This window comes from Pollachius pollachius, assembly GCF_949987615.1.
Source record: "Pollachius pollachius genome assembly, chromosome: 4".
NCBI classification, from domain to species: domain Eukaryota; kingdom Metazoa; phylum Chordata; class Actinopteri; order Gadiformes; family Gadidae; genus Pollachius; species Pollachius pollachius.
Window position 1 is genome coordinate 8155948 of NC_136937.1, and position 19096 is coordinate 8175043.

The 19096-nt window shown below is 45.0% G+C and overlaps 2 protein-coding genes across 2 annotated transcripts in view; one reads left to right on the forward strand and one right to left on the reverse strand.

The window, feature by feature from the left end:
- Positions 1 to 10369, forward strand: part of LOC307075149 (proprotein convertase subtilisin/kexin type 5-like) — a gene marked incomplete at its 5' end in the record, with an annotated part of 35431 nt that extends 25062 nt beyond the window's left edge. Inside the window, 8 exons of the mRNA XM_079735653.1 lie at positions 511 to 725; positions 1025 to 1267; positions 3225 to 3461; positions 4541 to 4718; positions 6458 to 6675; positions 8264 to 8440; positions 8585 to 8965; positions 9403 to 10369. Coding sequence (XP_079591779.1) covers positions 511 to 725; positions 1025 to 1267; positions 3225 to 3461; positions 4541 to 4718; positions 6458 to 6675; positions 8264 to 8440; positions 8585 to 8965; positions 9403 to 9860 — 2107 coding nt within the window. The 3' untranslated portion in view covers positions 9861 to 10369. The remainder of the gene's footprint in view (positions 1 to 510; positions 726 to 1024; positions 1268 to 3224; positions 3462 to 4540; positions 4719 to 6457; positions 6676 to 8263; positions 8441 to 8584; positions 8966 to 9402) is intronic.
- Positions 10370 to 10480: 111 nt separating this feature from the next.
- prune2 (prune homolog 2 with BCH domain) lies at positions 10481 to 18544 on the reverse strand. Its single transcript, XM_079734664.1, has 11 exons — positions 18324 to 18544; positions 16615 to 16684; positions 15736 to 15948; positions 15074 to 15250; positions 14494 to 14596; positions 13967 to 14098; positions 13537 to 13623; positions 13182 to 13280; positions 13038 to 13076; positions 12044 to 12094; positions 10481 to 11916 (listed from the first exon to the last, which is right to left on the reverse strand). Exons 2-11 carry the CDS (start codon positions 16643 to 16645, stop codon positions 11883 to 11885), a joined length of 966 nt encoding a protein of 321 aa, XP_079590790.1. The 5' UTR covers positions 16646 to 16684; positions 18324 to 18544; the 3' UTR covers positions 10481 to 11882.
- Positions 18545 to 19096: the final 552 nt, after the last annotated feature.

Below are 19096 nucleotides of genomic sequence, written 5' to 3' on the forward strand. Positions count from 1 at the left end.
TGTTTACTCTCCGAATACGTCCCCTTTATGCCCCGAGCCGCTGTCCCTAAACTAGTGTTTGTGTTTGGCCAGTATCCGCGTGTGTATATGTTTGATATTGGCGCAATGCTGACACTTTATCGCTACTGTGTTTGAGTGTCTGCACACGCAAAATATCGATTTCAAGTAAAATAAATCGAATCGTCCTTTAAATGTGACATATTATTCCACCAGGAAAATCGGCTGACATCACAAGTGTGCGTGTCCACCTAGATGTATGACGGATAGATGAGCAACGTTTGCTACGGTCCACTGGGTAGCCTGGTAGACTGATCTATCCAGCCCACATCTAGGTGGACACGCCCACTTGTGACGTCAGAAGAGGCCGATTTTCAAAACGGCTTGTAACGGCTAATCACACTCACACCTGCTGATATAAAATATGTCACCTTTAAATCATGGGATCAAAAAAGGAAGCTCGGGGGAAGTACTTCCTGTTTGGTCCATCTAACCCCCGCCCCCTCTCCACAGGGGGTACGCCGTGGGCCAGGTGTGTCACAGTTGCGCCGAGGGCTGTGCGTCCTGCGGGCAGAACAGCACCACCTGTCTGAGCTGCCAGCCCCCTCTCCTGCTGCTCCAGACGCGCTGCGTGTCCACCTGCCCCCCCGACCACCTGGCCCAGGGGGGCGGCTGCCTACGCTGCCCACCTGCCTGCCAGCGATGCACCCGGCCCGGACAGTGCACCGGTACGGACGGGGTTCATTGGAGCTGTGCTTTTAAATCGGGGTTTATATGGTTACTATTTTTAATGTTTTTTTTTATTTTTGTATATCGGTATCGTTAACTGATAACAAATACAAGCGATGACATGATATGACAGGATATTTCTTTTCTTTTGACATTTTGTTGAGACCAGGAGTCAAATTAACTGATTATATTCGAATAATGAAAGTATATAACCAAAAGTTGTTAAAAACTCATTTGCACTTTTTTCGAAAATTGATTTTTTTTACCTTCCCAACCCCCTGCGCTTTTATTTTGGCAGAATGTGAGGAGTACCACTTCCTCCACGAAGGCCACTGTGTGCTCGACTGTCCCGAGGGTTTCTACGACGACGTGGATCAGAGGGTCTGCGGGGGCTGCCACCCCACCTGCCTGCTGTGTGACGGACCCGGCAGCAACGACTGTGACACCTGCTCCGACCCCGACGCCTCCCTCCACAACGGGGCGTGTCGACCCAGATGCCCCGCCCACTTCTACCGGGACGCCCTCACTGGAGAGTGCAAAGGTGACAAATGTTCGACAACCATTGACACTAGCAAGAGCTAGAATCATATTGTTCTGAGCCCCACGAGCAGTTTCCAAAATATATAACATGGCTGTATCAAATCTATGTTAAATAGGAAACCACTAGTCTATTTTGGACCGCATCCATCAAAAACAATTTGCGCCCGTCCTGACACGGCTGTGTGCTTTGGGGGTTATGTGTATTTAAGGCTTCAGCTATTTAATGTGATTTGAAGCAGCGTTCAACTATTAATATGGTTATGCAGCCAAGTTCAGCCGAGTATACTGCTTCAATTACCATAAAACGTAATCTATAAGCAAGGTTCTATTTCCTTTCATTATCATTACCATAATCAAAATCTGACCTTTATTTGGGACAGGCTTCCATTATTTTAGACACAGTGAGAAAATTGCATTGATCACTATGCTGAAAATCATAGAAGACCTACCAACAATAGCCTGTTTTTTTTACTTAAACTTTTAAACTTTACTTTATTTTACCCATAAAAAGGATGTGTATATTTATATATATGTGCGTCTATGTGTATATACTGTATATGTATGTATATATGTATATAAGTGGATATTTATACTGTATATATATATGTGGGGCAGAGGAGCAGTATTGTTACCTAGTTGTCGGATGCCAACTAGCAATTACAGGAGCAGATCACGTGACCTTAAGACTGATTGTACACAAGACTGATTGTACACAAGACTAATTGTGGACAAGACGCGCCCTCATTATGTTCAATCACTGAGAAAATGTTTGCTTGTCCTGCATTTATCGTTAAGCCTCTTTAAACCGCCCCGACTCTCAGCAAACGTATGCTACATTTAACCATTAACGTATAGGCTGTTTCATTGATCTCACTTATAGGAATAACCAGCCTGCATCTCACTGGAGAGCGGGCTCCACTCTCCCCTTCTGCAGGTTTTATCTTTTAGGTTCACGCTTATAAGAGTAATCCTATACTTGTCATTATTCACAGATCCAAATGGTAGTTAAAACTATTGGAGCATCAAAGATAATGATGCAACATCGTAGGATGAGGCTTCTCTCTTCTCTTCCCATCTGCTCGATGAGAAACAAACTGGCTTTGATGGCAGATGAGCGAGATTGATTTCCAAAACAATTATGCCTCTAAATGGCACAACCCAAGCGTTAAGCAGCCGAGCGATTGCAGCCATAGTACTAATGTGTCAACATAGTTCAGTGTGAAGCATAGCAAGGCTTTCTTGAAACTCTGACTGTATTACAGTGCTGTTCGCTGTAACTGGATATCCGGGCTGAGCTTGTGAGGGAATACTTGATACTTTATATACACTATAGTTTCAAACCGGTTATTTATGATTTAAAAACCCGGGTCTTGTCTCAGTCTTTTGTTTTGTGTTAAAAACTGAGGAAAAGGTTGGACACACTGTATTGTATTTTTGTTCTTACTCGAGTTACAATAAATAGTATGCGTACATTTGCATAAAGCTAGCATATTTTGTCTAGTCCCTATTAAAAACTTGAATTTTGCATTTTGAATTGATTTAAAAACTGGAGATTAATATTTTATTAAGCCATTCATTGCGACATTCAATTAGTATATTAGTGAAGCCCTAGTATATATATATAGATAGATAGATAGATAGATAGATAGTTCGAAGCACAATGTTGGCTGTCCTACATGTCTTAGGCATCCTAACTGAGCAAGCGGCTCTTACCCCCTTCTTGCTGAGCCACTCTGCATAATAATAATAAAAATACCTTTTATTTTAACGCGCCTTTCAAGGTACCCAAGGGCACTGTACAAATACAGCGCGTGTTCTCAAGGAAAGCGCTCCCCTAGTCAATAGCAGTCCCACACGTGATCAGATAACACTGACGGCACGGACATAGTCCGCTCAGACTGCGCCTGCTGAGGGCCTCCAGGCTAGCCGAAGGGCCTCCCCTTTGTCCTTCTCCCCAGAGTGCGACGCCTCCTGTCTGACCTGCCTGGGCCCCCGCGCCGACTCCTGTGTCAGCTGCCAGTCGCACCAGAGGCCCGACGACGGGGGCCGCTGCCTGCCGCCGGGCCCCCACTGCCCACCCCACCGCTACCTGGACCAGAACGGGGAGTGCACCCTCTGTCACCCGTACTGCCACCAGTGCTCGGGCCCCGGCACCACCCACTGCTCCGCCTGCCACCCCAAGCACATGCTCCTCAGTGAGTGGGAACATGCCACGCGTCCACATGGTTCATGGTATTTAATATCGCTAGCCTCATTGCAGAATTGCCGTATTTGCCGATATACATAAAATATACATGTAAAAAAATATTAAAAAGTCATATTTGAAGGTTCAACTTGTATTAAGTGCAAAAAGTCAAATTTCAAATTCCGATTAAGGAATGTAAAAAGCACTCTAATTGGCTTAGGGTATAGCCAATGAGGCACAGTGAATCAGCAGCATGAGGCGAGTAGAGTTAGGTTAGATATCCCAATTTGGCCAAAAAATGACTTAGACAATTATGCGAGGAGGCTAACGATACAGAATATAAAGGTTAAATGACCTCAGAGGGTTGAACTGACCATTAAAGGTATAGGGAGTTGAGTTGTTTGACTCCCAGCACAAAGGATCTTGGTTCGAACCCCGATGTCTAGTCTATCTCTAGGCATCCTTGAGCCTCAACCCTACTACCAAAATCAATTAATGCTGAGGTGAGACACTTAAGATAAAGGTATCCACTAAATGGTAATGGTGTGTTGTGCCGTGGACCCACGACTTTAAAACAATTACACTGAGCTTCTCTGATCTAATCAGTGGTAGCGTTCAATTCATTTAGGACTTGTTAAAATGGCCTAAAATACTCAAGTGAGCACTGCCTAAAGCCCTATCAAGTTCAAGAAAGTGCTCTCACATGTTTCTTCAGCACACAGTCGTTTTATAGACGTTACAAGACTGTTTCCCACACTGAATAAAACCATTACTGTCTGCACGGGCACAATGTTCCAGGATGCAGCTGTGACGAATAATCCTGTGTGTGTGTGTGTGTGTGTGTGTGTGTGTGTGTGTGTGTGCGCGCGCGTCTCCTTCTGTGTGGGTATGCGTGTGCGTCCATGCGTCCGCGTGTGTGTCCTTGTGTGTGTATGTGTGTGTTTCTGTGTGTCCCCGTGTGTATGTCTGTGTGTGTCCTTGTGTGTGTGCATGTGTGTGTGTGTGTGTGTGTGTGTGTGTGTGTCTCTCCGCATGTCTGAGCGTGTGTGTGTCTCCGCATCTTTGTGTGTCCGTGTGTGTGCATTGCAGATGGCTCCTGCGTAGATTCGTGCCCTACTGGCTACTACCCGGACGACAGAGAGCACCGATGTGAAGCGTGCCACCCCTTCTGTTTGTCCTGCACGGGCAAACACAGCCATGAGTGTGTCCGCTGCAAAGCCCACCTCTTAAGGCAGGGCCAGGACTGCGTAGAGAGCTGCCCCACCAGGTAAGGGGCCAGGCGGTGTCTCGTTTCACCGGTCATTCCTGATGTGAGGCTACCCTTTTTTTTTTTCTGGGTCAGTTCAGAAACACAGCAGTTCCTCACAGTCACAGGCAGGCTGTCACGTGTCGCAAGCAACGGGTCAGTGCAAGGGGCTTTGTGTTTGGTTTTGTTGGTGCGAGGAAGGAAGGAAAAACATAACACAATCCAAAATATCACATTGGACAATAGGGAATGGTAAAAAAAAGGTGGTGTAATATGGATTTGCGTCGGAACATTTCTCCTTGTGTTTTTAAGTCGCCACGTCGCATTTTGCACACATAAGTTTATTGTGTGGAAACAGGTCCATTTGGATTGAGTTTAATTACCCCCCCCCCCCCCCCCGCAAAATGCTAATGAGACGGGATTTTATTTATACTGTGGCAGTTGCGAGCGTTAAATTAACGGCGCATTAAATTGATGTGCGGTTAAATACCCCAGAGAGAACAAATAGGGAACATTAGGAATACAAATTGAGACAAGGGCTGTTTTAATCTCACTCATCATCCTTTTACCTTCACTTACCCCCCGAGAAAAAAAACACACAAAACAGGCAGATCTGCGGACGGGGGGGCAGGGGTTCCACAGAGTTTAGCGTTCGCCCCGGCCCTGGGAACCGCCCGAGCACATGACGGCTGACTGGTAGATTTTGAGCGCCACGTGGCTCTAAAGGGGACATATTAAACCACCAGGTGTGAGTGTGATTAGCCGTTACAAGCCGTTTCGAAAATCTGCCTCTTCAGACATCACAAGTGGGCGTGTAGTGGCTAATCACACTCACACCTGGTGGTATAATATGTCACCTTTAGATGTTCTTTAAAGTCACGCTAGGTAGCGCTGCTATTTGTGTGTTTTTTTGGCGGGAAAACTCCTCTATTAGAAGTCAGCCAAGCGTGGAATTCCCCCTTTTGCCAGCACAGTAACTTACTTTGTTCACTGTGAAGCACACTGTGGTTTGGGGGCTTCGCTCATACACATATTCATTTTGTTGTATGAATATATATTAATAATACATTTTGTGCTTCAAAGACCCCATGTGGATTAAAGACCAGTGTGAGCGTCCATGGAAACTCTCGAACAATGTCTGCGAGTTATATCAACGGCTACAAAATACGATATATGCTTTCTGTAGTTAGATCAAATACAGAGTACAGTATATGAGCCATGTCAAGACTTACATCAAATAGAGTATATGAGCTTTTTCTGTAGTTAGATGAAATAAAGTATATAGGCTATGTCTTTAGTGAGTATATAGGGTATGTCTGTAGTTAGCTCAAATACAGAGAATGTGTAGAATTAGGTGGATTATTCATCTTCTACGTTTTTTGAAGAAGCCCCTCACCATAATGACCAGCTTAAGTAATTATTTGTAAAATAGAAATTATATGATACATGTAATGTAGTCATTATATGGAACCTTTAGAATTGCATCAACTAAATGTTGTCATTTAGTGGATATTTAAGCAGAGAATGAGCAGGTTTTTAACCGCATTTCAAAAGAAAATGATACACATACATTTTCAAATGACATTATAGATGTTTCCCTGATAATTGAATTATTTCTGTTCCATTATTCATAGTTCATTAATTATATACTCATAAATGATTCATGGTGCGCTGCGCAGAAACAGAACACAAATGAACAGCGACAACCACAATCAAAATCTCTCTCGCTCTCCCCCCCGCCCCCATCTACCCGTACCCAGTCACTATAGCGACGCAACATCCCAGGCGTGCCATAGGTGTGACGCGGCCTGCAGGGAGTGTCAGGGCGGAGGGGACAGGGAGTGCCTGAGCTGCCCCCCCGGTCTCCTCTACCTGCGGAGCCAGCGCCGCTGTCTGCTCACCTGCCCGCCGGACCACCACCGAGACCCCACCCACCACCTCTGCGAGCCCTGCCACGGCAGCTGCAAGACCTGCATAGGTGAGACGGGTGATGACTCTCCACACACGAAGACCGGGGAGAAGTCGAAAAGTCATTGTAGCAAACGTCAGTGCTACAAGCCCCCCAGGTTGACTTATTTTGAGCATCTCCAGATAAAGGAAGCAGGCTGATGGTGTTGAACATCCAGTTTACTGCAAAATTGTTTCGATACTGAATATGGCAAGGGGTAGTCTGCTGCCATGCAGGCGGTCTACCGAGTGCGTGTGAAGATGGCTGGTTTAACCTGTGCATATTGATTACTTAATATGCAACAGGTGTGCAGCCTCACCCTGCCCCAGAGTCCAATCAGACTCCGCCAGGTGAGGCTGCTTAAACCAGCCGTCATCCGCACCCACTCCCAGAGTCATAAGCAGTGTTCGTAATCGTTCCCTATCACGGATATAGTGCACTATATAGGGTGCTCGCCATTTTGTAGTGGTGTTCGAATTCTCAGTGGCTAATTTCATGCACTATATAGGGCACTTAAAATACCCAAAATTTTAGTGTACATACGATGTACCCTACATGTTACTCCCGTATACCACAATGCAATGCGGTCGTGTTTTTCCGGAGGAGAAGAAGAAGCTGAATAACCGAGGAAACGAATACATTTAATGATGGAGTCTCCGGCTTTCCTTTAGAAATGTCAACAATTTATTTGGGATTTAACATAGAAAATTTAACATTCAAAATTAATTAAAACAAACTTGAACAAGGAAATGTAAAATTCAACATCAATACAACCTCCAGCTTTCCTCGTGAGTGCCCGGTTTGTTTACATGATGTGGGTGCATCTGTCTGCGTCACACAAATAACGTTCAGCGTAGTGTCCGAATTCTCGTTTGTTCGTTCCCTATATAGTGCACTATATCATGAACACTATATAGGGAATAGTGAGTGAGTGTATAGGGAACGATTTCTAACACAGCTATACTGTAGTCCAATTAGTAAATTAGTGACGTAAGCATTATGTCTGATAACCTTAGACATAGGCTGCATGTGTGATTGGGGGCTGGGATCGAAATGTAAGCAAGTACGTTCCGCCAATTTCCCTGCATAAGACGTGTAACATTACCGCTAAAGTTGTGGCGCAACCTTTTACGGGAACAATGGTGTAACATTCACGGAATAAGCCTGCACAAAGGATGCACTGACTTATGATGCCAACTGTGTCAGCCAATCACAATGTCCTTAAGGGGTCAAAGTTTTCTATTTCTCTCTCTCTCTCACTCTACCTATCTCTTTTTTTGTGTTTGAAATGCATTTGCAATTACTGCATTTTCTGCATTTACGCGTCAATATCAATCACAAATGCTGTGTGTGTGTGTGTATGTGTCTTCAAAAACATATTTGATGACAGAAGGGGGTTACTGGAACGCATCTCTCCTTCATGCGTTACGATAACATCAAAACTTCCCCAAACAAAACTATATCTACAACTATTATCTACAAAATATGCATTACCAGCATTACTGAAACCCGTTCCCCCGGAGATTGCATCATGGTATCACAGTGCTGCACCCCTGTACACGCTTGGTAAACATCGCTCTGTAAAGGAAGTATCAGCTTCTGCTTGTCGTCCCTGCAGGTAAAGAGGCACGTAGCTGTGAGTCCTGTCACGACGGCTACATCTTTACAAACGGCGCATGTCAATCCATGTGCGCGTTTGCACAGTATCCAACACTACAGGTAGCTATCGTTCACGCACACATTTCCGCAATCCGAATCGCAACACAACACACAATAAATATATACAGAAGTGGAAGTGATGATTGACAGCATAACAATCAACATAACCATAACCCACTATAACTCAAAGTAAGGAAATACAATTAAATAAATAACATTATTTAATGAATTATAGTTGTAATTGAGCTGTCGACGAAAGTATAAATACGATCGTAATGATCAAAAACAAAAACAACAGAGTTTTACACTCCCCTTCACCACACAGACAATAATGTACCATGCCTACCCTTCACAGTTTCACCCTCTTCCCTTTCAATGCACACCCTGTACTCCGCTGTGTCTTCCCCCTCCCAGGACTCCGGTAACGGCTGTTGGGACTGCCACGGCTCCTGCCTGGAGTGCAGGGGCCCCGGCGAGGGAAACTGCACAGAGTGTCCTGCGCTGGCCATCTTGGCAGCCGGAGGGCGCTGTTTGCCCTGCTGCCGTCTCCAGGAGCCCGAAGAAGAAGGAGAGGACGGGGCCTCGCACAGGAGCGCGGTGTCCCCCGGGGGTCCATCCCAGCATCAGCAGCAGGACTGTTGTAACTGCACCGAGACTCAAGGTGGGCCTTATTCCGCCTGATTGGGTTAAGACCCGCTGTTCCTGGTTAAGACCCGCCCACGCTGCCCAGAACCGCTCTCTGATTGGCTTTTTGACACAAGGTTTAGGTATTAGGTCAGAGATGGTTAAGTATAGGAATTAGGCTATAGATGGTTAGGCTTAGTTATTAGGTTAGAGATGGTTACATGTAGGTATTAGGTTAGAGATGGTTATGTGCAGGCAGTAGGTTAGAGATGGTTAAGTTTAGGTTTAAGTTTAGGTAAGGTTTAGAAATTGGTTAGGGTAAATCCCAACCCTAACCCTAACCCCAACACTTTATCCTTTCTAACTCTCAGATGAGTGCATTCCAACACCCTGTATCCTTCCACACTTTTTGGAGAGTGCATTCCAACAACCTGTATCTGTCCTAACTCTCCCTGTATCCGTCCTAACTCTTAGGGGAGTGCATTCTCGGCACCAACTTTGCCTTCAGGAACAAGGAGGAAGAGGACGATTCCAGTGGCAACCTGGCCCTCTTCGTCACCAGCGGCCTCCTGCTGCTCCTGGGCCTGGGAGGCATCGTCATCTTCATCAGACACTCGCGCTCCAAGACCACCTCGCAGCCCGACATCATCATCCCGCGCGGCTACGAGAAGCTAGGCAGCGGCGGCGGCGGCTTCTCGAATTCCGGGGGCGGGGGTTCGTCCTCCCGCCAGTCCCAGCTGGTCGACCTCAGTGGGAGGGGCAAAGGCGCCGCGGACGACGACGACGACGACGAAGACGACGAGGACGAAGACGAGGACATTGTGTACATGGGCCAGGACGGCACGGTGTACAGGAAGTTCCGCTACGGACACCCCGGCGAGGACAAGGAAGACGAGCTGGAGTACGACGACGAGAGCTACGCCTTCCGGTGAAGCGGAGAAGCCTCGACGCGGTGGGGTGAGAGTTTTGTCCTTTTGACGTGTCTTCGCTTCCACTGCCGCACTTTGTCTCTCGCCCCCTCTCTTTCTCTCTCTGAGCTGATCGCCGAGAGCCGCATCCTCCGCTGAAACTTTGGAGCCGAGCGAGACGAAGACGGTAGATGAAAAGCTGTTTATAACGAGCTGGTGTGTATTGTGTCGCTTTTTTTTCCATTCACAAAAATATGCTAAATATGTGACAGGAATATTCTTGGGTGCCTTGCAGTCTGGGGAAATGTGAACAACTTCCCTCCGATATGAAAGATAGTCTTCATGGGCGTTCACACTCCTGCTTTGTGAATTTTTCCTCTATCATGTTATTTATCTTTTAGACGCTTGTGGTGTTGAAGTGGCACTTTAAAGTTGCTATCATTTTTTTCTGTAACACACTCTCCCTTGTTTGCTGAGGTGGCTTTTAATTAGAAAATGCACTGGTGTTCAATTCAAATAAACTCTCCCACTTTTAACCCTCCCGGCTCCACTCATCCCGTCTAATATATAGAATACAAATAAAAACACCATACCCGAGAGTCAGAGATAAATCATTTATTGATTTACTAGACAAGAATCGATAAGTCTATGGCGTTTTCCCCAGTGAACTGCGGTAGAGAGGAGGGGGGGTTATCTATGAGCTACAAGGTACATGCACATATGAACAAACATACTACCCACAACCCACTCAAACAGACACTCACACACACACACGCAGAGCCCCTTTAGGATATTGTGCTTCGGAAATGCCCTGTTTAATTGTTGTGTCTTAAGACAACTTATTTATATAAGCTGTATACGCGCACACACACACACGCACACACACTTAAAATACACACGTCCACATACTTTCCCAAACCAAACGTAGACACTCCAACACTCATGCATGGGACCCAACATGCTCTCATAGAGGACCAACGGCTCAGGTTCACGTATTCAGATAGATGTAGTACACACACAGACACACAGACACACAGGCACACACACACACACACACACACACACACACACACACACACACACACGCACACACACACACCGCAGCGGCACACAACGCCCAGCTTCAGGCCAGGGGTGGAATAAATATACATTGTGTGTCTTTCATTATAGAACAACAACGATCAGGATCAACCTTGTTTGAATGATTGTTTGATATTTTGTGTTATATATACCGGTATTCATATTTCAGCCGCTTTAGTGCACTGATATCCCCTGGTTAAGTGCACCCATCGCCGACACACCGAACGACCGACTTTATGCAGTAACACAGAAACGGACTGACACACACACACACACGTATACTAAAGTCGGTAAATCTTCGGCACTCATGCGTACAAATACAACACTGTCGCTTGGATTTTTTTGAAAGAATCACACAGAGGTGCACTTGGCTGACTCTGCCAAGCATGTTGCCAACAAGGATGGTCTGTGGTAGCAGTTCAGTGTGCTGGCAGAGGAGAATTCTACATTTTTCTTTGTTGACAACATCCCCAAGAGGAACAATCACAACAAAACTCATTTTTTTTGACAGGCAGACAAACGACTCATAGAAGGTGATCCACAAAACGTTATCATTTTCATCGGTGGCCATTTCATGGACAATGTACCGGAGAAGAAATATGCTGCGAGAGTTATTTTACCTACGCTGGTTATAAGCAAAGTCCCAGATACTGCAGTCTCTTTGAGTCAAAACTTACTTTGGGTAGGACTCTTTGTCTGAGTGAGTGTATGTGTCTGTCTGTATGTATCTGTGTGTTTATAGGAATATATAAACAGGGAATAAGTGAATCCAAGCTCTTGAGTGACAGAAACGCCAGACACAAACACAAACTTAACCTGCCCTCAGTCTCCTCAGTTTCCCAGCTGACAGCGTCAAGAATACAGCGACAAAGACGACAATCTCTGGAACATAATCTAGTCTTGTGGTGATCTGTGTGTGTGTGTGTGTGTGTGTGTGTGTGTGTGTGTGTGTGTGCGAGTGTGACTTTAGGAGGGGCTGACACCGGCTTCATCAGGTTTGCTTGAAAGAGGAGGAAGAGAAACAAAATATGAGGAAGACATTGTTAGACCTCGTTCTAATAAGGTTGACGCAACATTGAAATATGCATGCTGTTTCTCTTCCTCCACTTTCAACTTTGAATACTTACTTCTGCGTCCTGCTAGCACTTGGCTCCGGCCCCAGAAGAAAACTGTTAATTCTGATACAAACAAACAAGGAAAGGGGGGGTGGGGGGTTAATATATTGCAATATGCTGCAAGAACACCTCTTGTGTGTTGTGAATCTGAGTGCACTCGCCAAGAACGCAAAACACTTCATTATAATGAAATATATTAATAATGATAATTACAGCTCTTAGCGGCACTAGTAAAGTGCAGCTGATTAATTGGCAGGTCATTATATCATAGCCTTACGATGGATGAAAACAAAAGCAACTTTTCTCTTATTTATGTGTATTTCTTCGCTATATATGAGACCACAGGATGGTGGTCTGAGAGATCTTTCTGTCTTCCGGTGCACCAGCAGATCAGATGGACCCTCAGAAAACATAATTGAACTAAAACAGGGCAAGTAGTCCTCGGGAAATGTGACGTGCAGAGCCTCAAAGATGACGCAGACAGTAATCAGCGCGTTTTATAAGTTGTATGCTCACTTTACTTTTTTTGCAACTTTTTAAAGTGTGTGCCCGCTTTTTTTATTATTTTTTTTACTTTATTTTTAGGTTCAGCTTGTATTTATCGTAAAAAATGCTGACGTAGGCAGATAGTGATTATGGAATCTAAAAATGACTTTGATTGGCTTAGGGTATAGTAAATAGGATTAGTTCAATGAGGCACAGAGACTCAGCAGCCCTAGGAGAGAAGAGTCAGGTTTGAAATCCCAATTTGGCCAAAATATGACTTAGGCAATTATGCTATGAGGCTAACGACATGTAACACACAAGAAGGCTAATCGTCCGCTGAGGTGGAGCTCCGGCCAGAGGCTAACTGAGCGCTGTAGTGTGTTCGTTGGGGCTAGCGGCGCTTCAGCAAACCGTGCGTGCGTATTTATTTAAAAACGCATGTGTGCACCTCCCCTGAGGCACTGTGGTGAAGCAACGAGGCGCAAAAGCAAAATAAACAAAGAAACGAGTCGTTGCTTACTTGGAACTCTCCGTGGCTTCCTTCAGCTCCTCGTCAAGCCTGGGGGTGGTGAGAGGTGGAGCGACGTCAGCATAAATACAGAGATTGATACGGACTGGGATGCACAGGGTGAGAGGGGGAAACGGCGTGGTCGGCCAAGCTCACCTAATGATGCATTCTGGGATATGGACGTACTCCATGGGGATTAATTCTCGGAGCTCATCCAGGCTGTTCACGTATTTGATCTTGTTGCTGAACTTGGTGCTGTGATAGGAACGGAGAGAGAGACATACGCACACACAAACACACACACACACACACGGAAATATGCACGTGTGCACATACACACACAGGCACACAAACACACACATGAACACACCATGTTCACTCAATTCAATTGATAAGTGAATTTAAATCAGCTATGCATCTAATGTATACACGCTGGACATCTTCTATAATAACAGTGGTTTTGAAGTTGATATTGTGTGCGGTTCGTATCAGGAAAGCCAGAGGAGTTTACCTGATGAAGGGCCGGGTGATGGCCAGGATTGTTCTGATGAACCATGAGGGATGAACAATGATGAAGGATTTCAAATTCTTCCTGAGTCTGCAGACGACATGAAGGAGCAGGTGTCAGAATATGAGAGGGGAAGGATAGTACGGTGGTGAATAGGTTGTTCCAGTCCCGGGGGAAACCCAATGCCCTGCAGCCCAACTCTATGCGAACAGTTTGAGCGAGATGCCCAGCCCTTCTCTGCACCTTAATGACCTGTCTCTGCACTGTACCCCTCATAGGCTGGTGTGGACCGAGAAAAGCCTTGTTTATCAGTGTCATTATGTACTTGTAACTGACTTGGAAGAAAAGCGTAATAAGCACCTAATTATGCTAATGGTACAGTTTGAAAACAATTTGAGGCCATGCACTGATGGATACAATAGATTGGACCAACCGTCTGTCAATCATCTGATAACATCTCTTCAGCCAACCGAGGCCAGGCATTCTCCGGTGGGGCGTGGCACCGTTCAGGTACACGATCATGTAGTCCTCAGCTACCATCAGCTCCAGTGTACTGATGACGTACCTAGAAAACAACAACAAAATACATCTTCTTACAAACTCAATGGGCCATTCAGGTAAAAACACTAGAATTTAAAAGGGTGTTCAACTAAGGGTTTCTGATGATTAGAACTTCACATCCACAGTTTTTAGAAGTGTGTTAATATGTGTGTGAGTTTGTGTGTGTGTGTGTGTGTGTGTGTGTGTGAGCGTGTGTGTGTTTGTGTGTTGATGAGTGTGTGTGTGTGTGTTTGCTTAAGTGGGTTATTGTGAGCATGTTGATGTATGAATGTGAGTGTATGTGCATTCATGTCTGTTTGTGCGTTGATGTGTATGCGTGTGTTTGTGTGAGTGTGTGCGTTCATATATGTGTGTGTGTGTATGTGTGCGTGTGTGTGTGTGTCCTAGTGTGTCTCTCACAGAAAGAGGTTCTCCATAACTTCGTGGTAATCTTCACTATCGCTGTCTGGCAGGAAGCAGGCGGCAAACACTATGATGGCATGAACTCCGTTGCCATAGTAACCTTGACGATATTGTTGAAAAGTAGGGAAAAGAAAATGAAGCACAGAAAAATCGTTTTATTTTTTTTTTTATATACTGTATACAGTATATATATATATTTCTATAGATATAATTAGATCCTACAGACTTGTACGCCTCCGATAAAAGATCTATATAATATATATATATATATATATATATATATATGTGTGTATATAGATCTTTTATAATATATATATATATATATATATATATATATATATATATATGTGTGTATATAGATCTTTTATCGGACCGAAAAAATATTTATATATATATATAGAAATGTTCCTAAAATACATAATATCATTCTAGCCTTGAGATAAAAGACCTATACACATTTATCTTAACGTACAGTCGTTCTCACCATACAGTACGTCGACAAAACCTCGACGCACAGCACAAAGCCAGGGTGACTCGTGTTGTTCCATGAGTGTGTGTGTGTGTGTGTGGGAGTCACCTCCGTGGGAGATGACCTTCTGGTAGGGCTCGATGCTCTTCATGTTGATGCGGTGCTCCTGCTCCCCGATGACCACGGCCCGCCATAGCTGGCCCTCCTGCCGCTCCTCCTCCGCGCTGCACGTCGGGATTGGCTCCACCGGCTCCCTCGCCCCGCTCCTATTGGCTGCTCGGGGATCTGGTTCAAACAAACACCCCGAAACGCAACCTTGTCATCGCGTCTCGAGGGACTACATATTTTTGAGACGGTCTATGCTTAACATCCCGAGGGGTTGGTGGTTTGGGAAAATATAATATTATATTATCCATACATATTTTCGCATTAAAATATCGGTAAATGGACTGCATTTATATAGCGCTTTTATCCAAAGACACCTCGACACTTTAGCTAGGAGGAGCCGGGGATCAAAACTAGCGCGACCTTGCGTTTACCGGCCAACCCGCTCTACCTCCTGAGTTACTTCCGCTCGATCAAAGAGAAACACAACGGTCAAAAATAGATTTCTCTCCACAGCATTAGCTTAGCTTTGTCCCCCCCCCTCCATCTGACCCTCACGCAGGCCAGAAAAAAACTAAACCCTCTATGTGGGGCGCTTTTAATTCCTGGACGTGGTGGCCCCTGGGGGCCCCTGTTGGGGGTCCGGGCCGGTGACGCTGACCCACCGTCCCAGTCCATCTCATGGTCGGTGTAGTCCAGGTTATCGCCCTCTTCCGGCGTGTCAAGGTCGTCCACGTCGATGTCAAGGTCGTCGGGGGTCTCTCCCAGCTCGTCCTCACTCTGGTCCAGGGAGAGGCTGATGGGGGGGGCAGACAGCTTCTTCCTCTGGGCCGGCCCTCCTCCTCCTCCCCCTTGCAGGGGGAGCGAGGTTGGAGGGGCTATGGGGAACATTATATATTATGATCATATGTATATACATAGATATAGTATAGATGGTGCAATCATCTTTTATTTGATATTGAGCAGACTATTTAGTTTCAAAGGAACGATGAATCACAATTGGTTCTGATACATGGCGGGTATTGCTGATATAAATGTATGTATATATGTATGTATGTATGTATGTATGTATCTATCTATCTATCTATCTATCTATCTATCTATCTATCTATCTATCTATCTATCTATCTCTATCTCTGAGTAAGTATTTTTATTATGGTCTATTCCGCTTATACCACAGTTACCAACTATTACTATTAGATATAAGTTACTTTCATTAAAATGATATTATTATTATTATTATTGTTATTATTATTATTATTATTCCGGTGACATTTAACATCCTTCTGTGAAACTTTGAGCACATCATTTTTTAGGGTGGCCAAGCAACATCCCGTCGATATCATTTCAGTTAACTATTGCTCCCCAACATTGAATTTGACGCACATCAATTTGGAACCGTTAAAGGGAAGAGTGTGCCGTTACTGACGACGAAAAAAGAAGATTCATGAATAACTACAAGCAACTCAATCCGATAAGGAACCTTGGAGCGAGAAAATAGAGATCCACCTCTCAGGTCAGCGAGAGTACCTGGTGGGGCTCACCTGGTCTAGAGTCTCTGTCAGCGGTGCTCATCTTAGTCTCAGGAGGCAGGTACACATCACCTGGAAGAACCTGTCAAGAGTCAATGGTTCCTGTTTATTGGTCATGCGAGCACATGAAGGAAGAAGAGAAGGCAAAGTAACTAACAAAGCGCAAGATTAAAATAAGCAGGCAAAAGTAGACAACTAAAGATAAGTCATCAAATAGGGGGACTAAAATCATGAAATGTGATTTGAATGGCGTAATCCGTTGGTGATGAAATAGGGATATAGTGTGAGGTGGGATTATTCTCTAGGGATGAGGTCACACACTTTGATGAGTGTGTGACGGATGACAGTGGCGTGTCAGGTCTACGGTCCTTTCAAATTCATCATGGACTCAGCATACTCAAAGGCGCACCACACTGACACACACACACGCATGTACGCACGCACGCACAAACACACTTACAAATACACACACACAAAGATGAACACGCTTAGGAAGACAGACACACTCAAGAACACGCGCACACAAAAACTTCAAATCACTCATTGCTGACTTGCAGGGACCAAGGTGCAGACTCACACACACACACATACACACACACACACACACACACACACACACACACATTTAAGGTAGAAACACCCTAAACACAACCTAAGGGTCCTCAGACGATGACCTTCCTCAAAAATGGTGTACATCGAGGATAATATTACAGACATAACATCATAATAATACCAATTATGTTTATTGCTTTGTAGGCTACACAACACTCCTGATTTAGTAAATACTAACATATTCGATGAAATAAACGAAGCAGTTCTCCTCTTGGTACTTTAAAGCAACGATTAAATTGACACGGTTTGTCTTGAAAAGATTTTAGTTTAAAAGTTGTAAAGGAGTCTAAGGGCTGACTGTTCATGTGGTATAACACCATCCCTGTGATCCCGTTTCTTGCCTTGCCTATGATGACGTCATTGTATCGAATTTAACCAATTTGGACCATGAGGAATAGAGTTTTGGTTGTTTTATATCTATACACATACACACAGAGACTCACGCCCTCGCACAAACACTCACACCCACACACAAACACAAACGAAAACACGCCTCTGCTGTTTGCAATGTCGAGCGCTGATTCAATTCAAATATTCAGTCCAGTACAGGATAGAGAGTCAGCTCTGATGCAAATTTCCTGTGGGTCACATGTGTCTGGCACATAAGAACAGAAAGCCGACTTCCTCTCTGGGGAAGTGGCTGCCAGATTGTAGAGAACAGGACTGTCTTAGCGAAACCACAGACAAGACAACACATGAAGTATACAAAAAAAAGGAAATAAAAAAATCAAAGATTTATGGATGGTGATGATGGTGATGATGTCATGCTGTGGGTGTGTCATCTGTAAAAAGAAACGAGCCAACAAACCCATCCAGGGGAGGAGGGATGGATGGGGGGGGGGGGAGTCCGCATCAGCTGTTCGCTCCATCCTCCATAGAGGGATAACAACTAACGTCATCACATCTCTATTAGGACCACTGTGCCGAGACTAGCAGCGCCTCCCCCTACCTCCCTCCCTCCTCTCTCTTCCTGTCTCCCCCGGCTAGAAAAGAGAGAGAGAGAGAGAGAGAGAGAGAGAGAGAGAGAGAGAGAGAGAGACCCTTCCATCCCTTTCCCCCCCTGCTTATTGCTATTTTCTCCAAATCAAACATCATTTTATTTGACTCACCACTGCTGCACAGGAACTGCTGACCTGCTTTGATTCAGAGCATGGATGGGCTCTCCCAGCTCCCTTTGCTTAATCTTTTCTCCCGTCTCTCAGCAGAGATGCTCGGCTTACAAACAGCTCGCAGCTTCCACCATTTTGTGGTCACATGATCTAGGCTATGACCAAATAAGGGCAATCACCTGCTAGAACGGCTCTGCACATAGTCTCAAAGAAGCAGTGCGTTGGCACAGTATACGGAGGGGGAGAGAGAGAGAGATAATCTTGATTGTGAGCTACTTGAAGTTTAAAAGATTCAAGCGTACGGTTTATTAATTAAAAAAATGATACATGTAATATAGTAGGCTATTTATCGCATACCATTTCATATCTTATAACTTATAACACAATTTCCTGAAACGCTGAACAGCGTCTTTCACCAGTGAGCGTCATTAATCAAACCATTGATAAAAACACCATAGGCCGCGGACACGTATCCGTACATCGAAATCAAATGTTCAGTGTAACTAATGGGGTAAAAACAGCGAGGTATACGGACCGTTCTGTACCTTACCTCTTTCTGTCTTGGTAATTTAACCCCCTCCCTCCCCGCCCCCGCCCCGAGGTTTCACAGTAACATAGAGTCTAGTGTAGCTTCCCTCCCGTTTGGTACAAAGGTCGCACCTGCCGGCCAAATCGGCCACACCCCCAAAGCTTTTAGGTTAATCTGACACGCTGTATCCGCTGGCCATCAATTGTAGCTGGATCTATCATATAGCTTCTGGGGATGGTTTGTG

What these genes read in the sequence shown, in the direction of transcription:
- prune2 (XM_079734664.1), bottom strand. Translation starts at nt 16,645, where the DNA reads ATGAGCACCGCTGACAGAGACTCTAGACCAG. An exon ending in TGACAGAGACTCTAGACCAG is followed by an intron (nt 15,949 to 16,614) that starts GTGAGCCCCACC and finishes TGTTCCCCATAG; the next exon opens with CCCCTCCAACCTCGCTCCCC. An exon ending in GAAGGTCATCTCCCACGGAG is followed by an intron (nt 14,597 to 15,073) that starts GTGACTCCCACA and finishes AATATCGTCAAG; the next exon opens with GTTACTATGGCAACGGAGTT.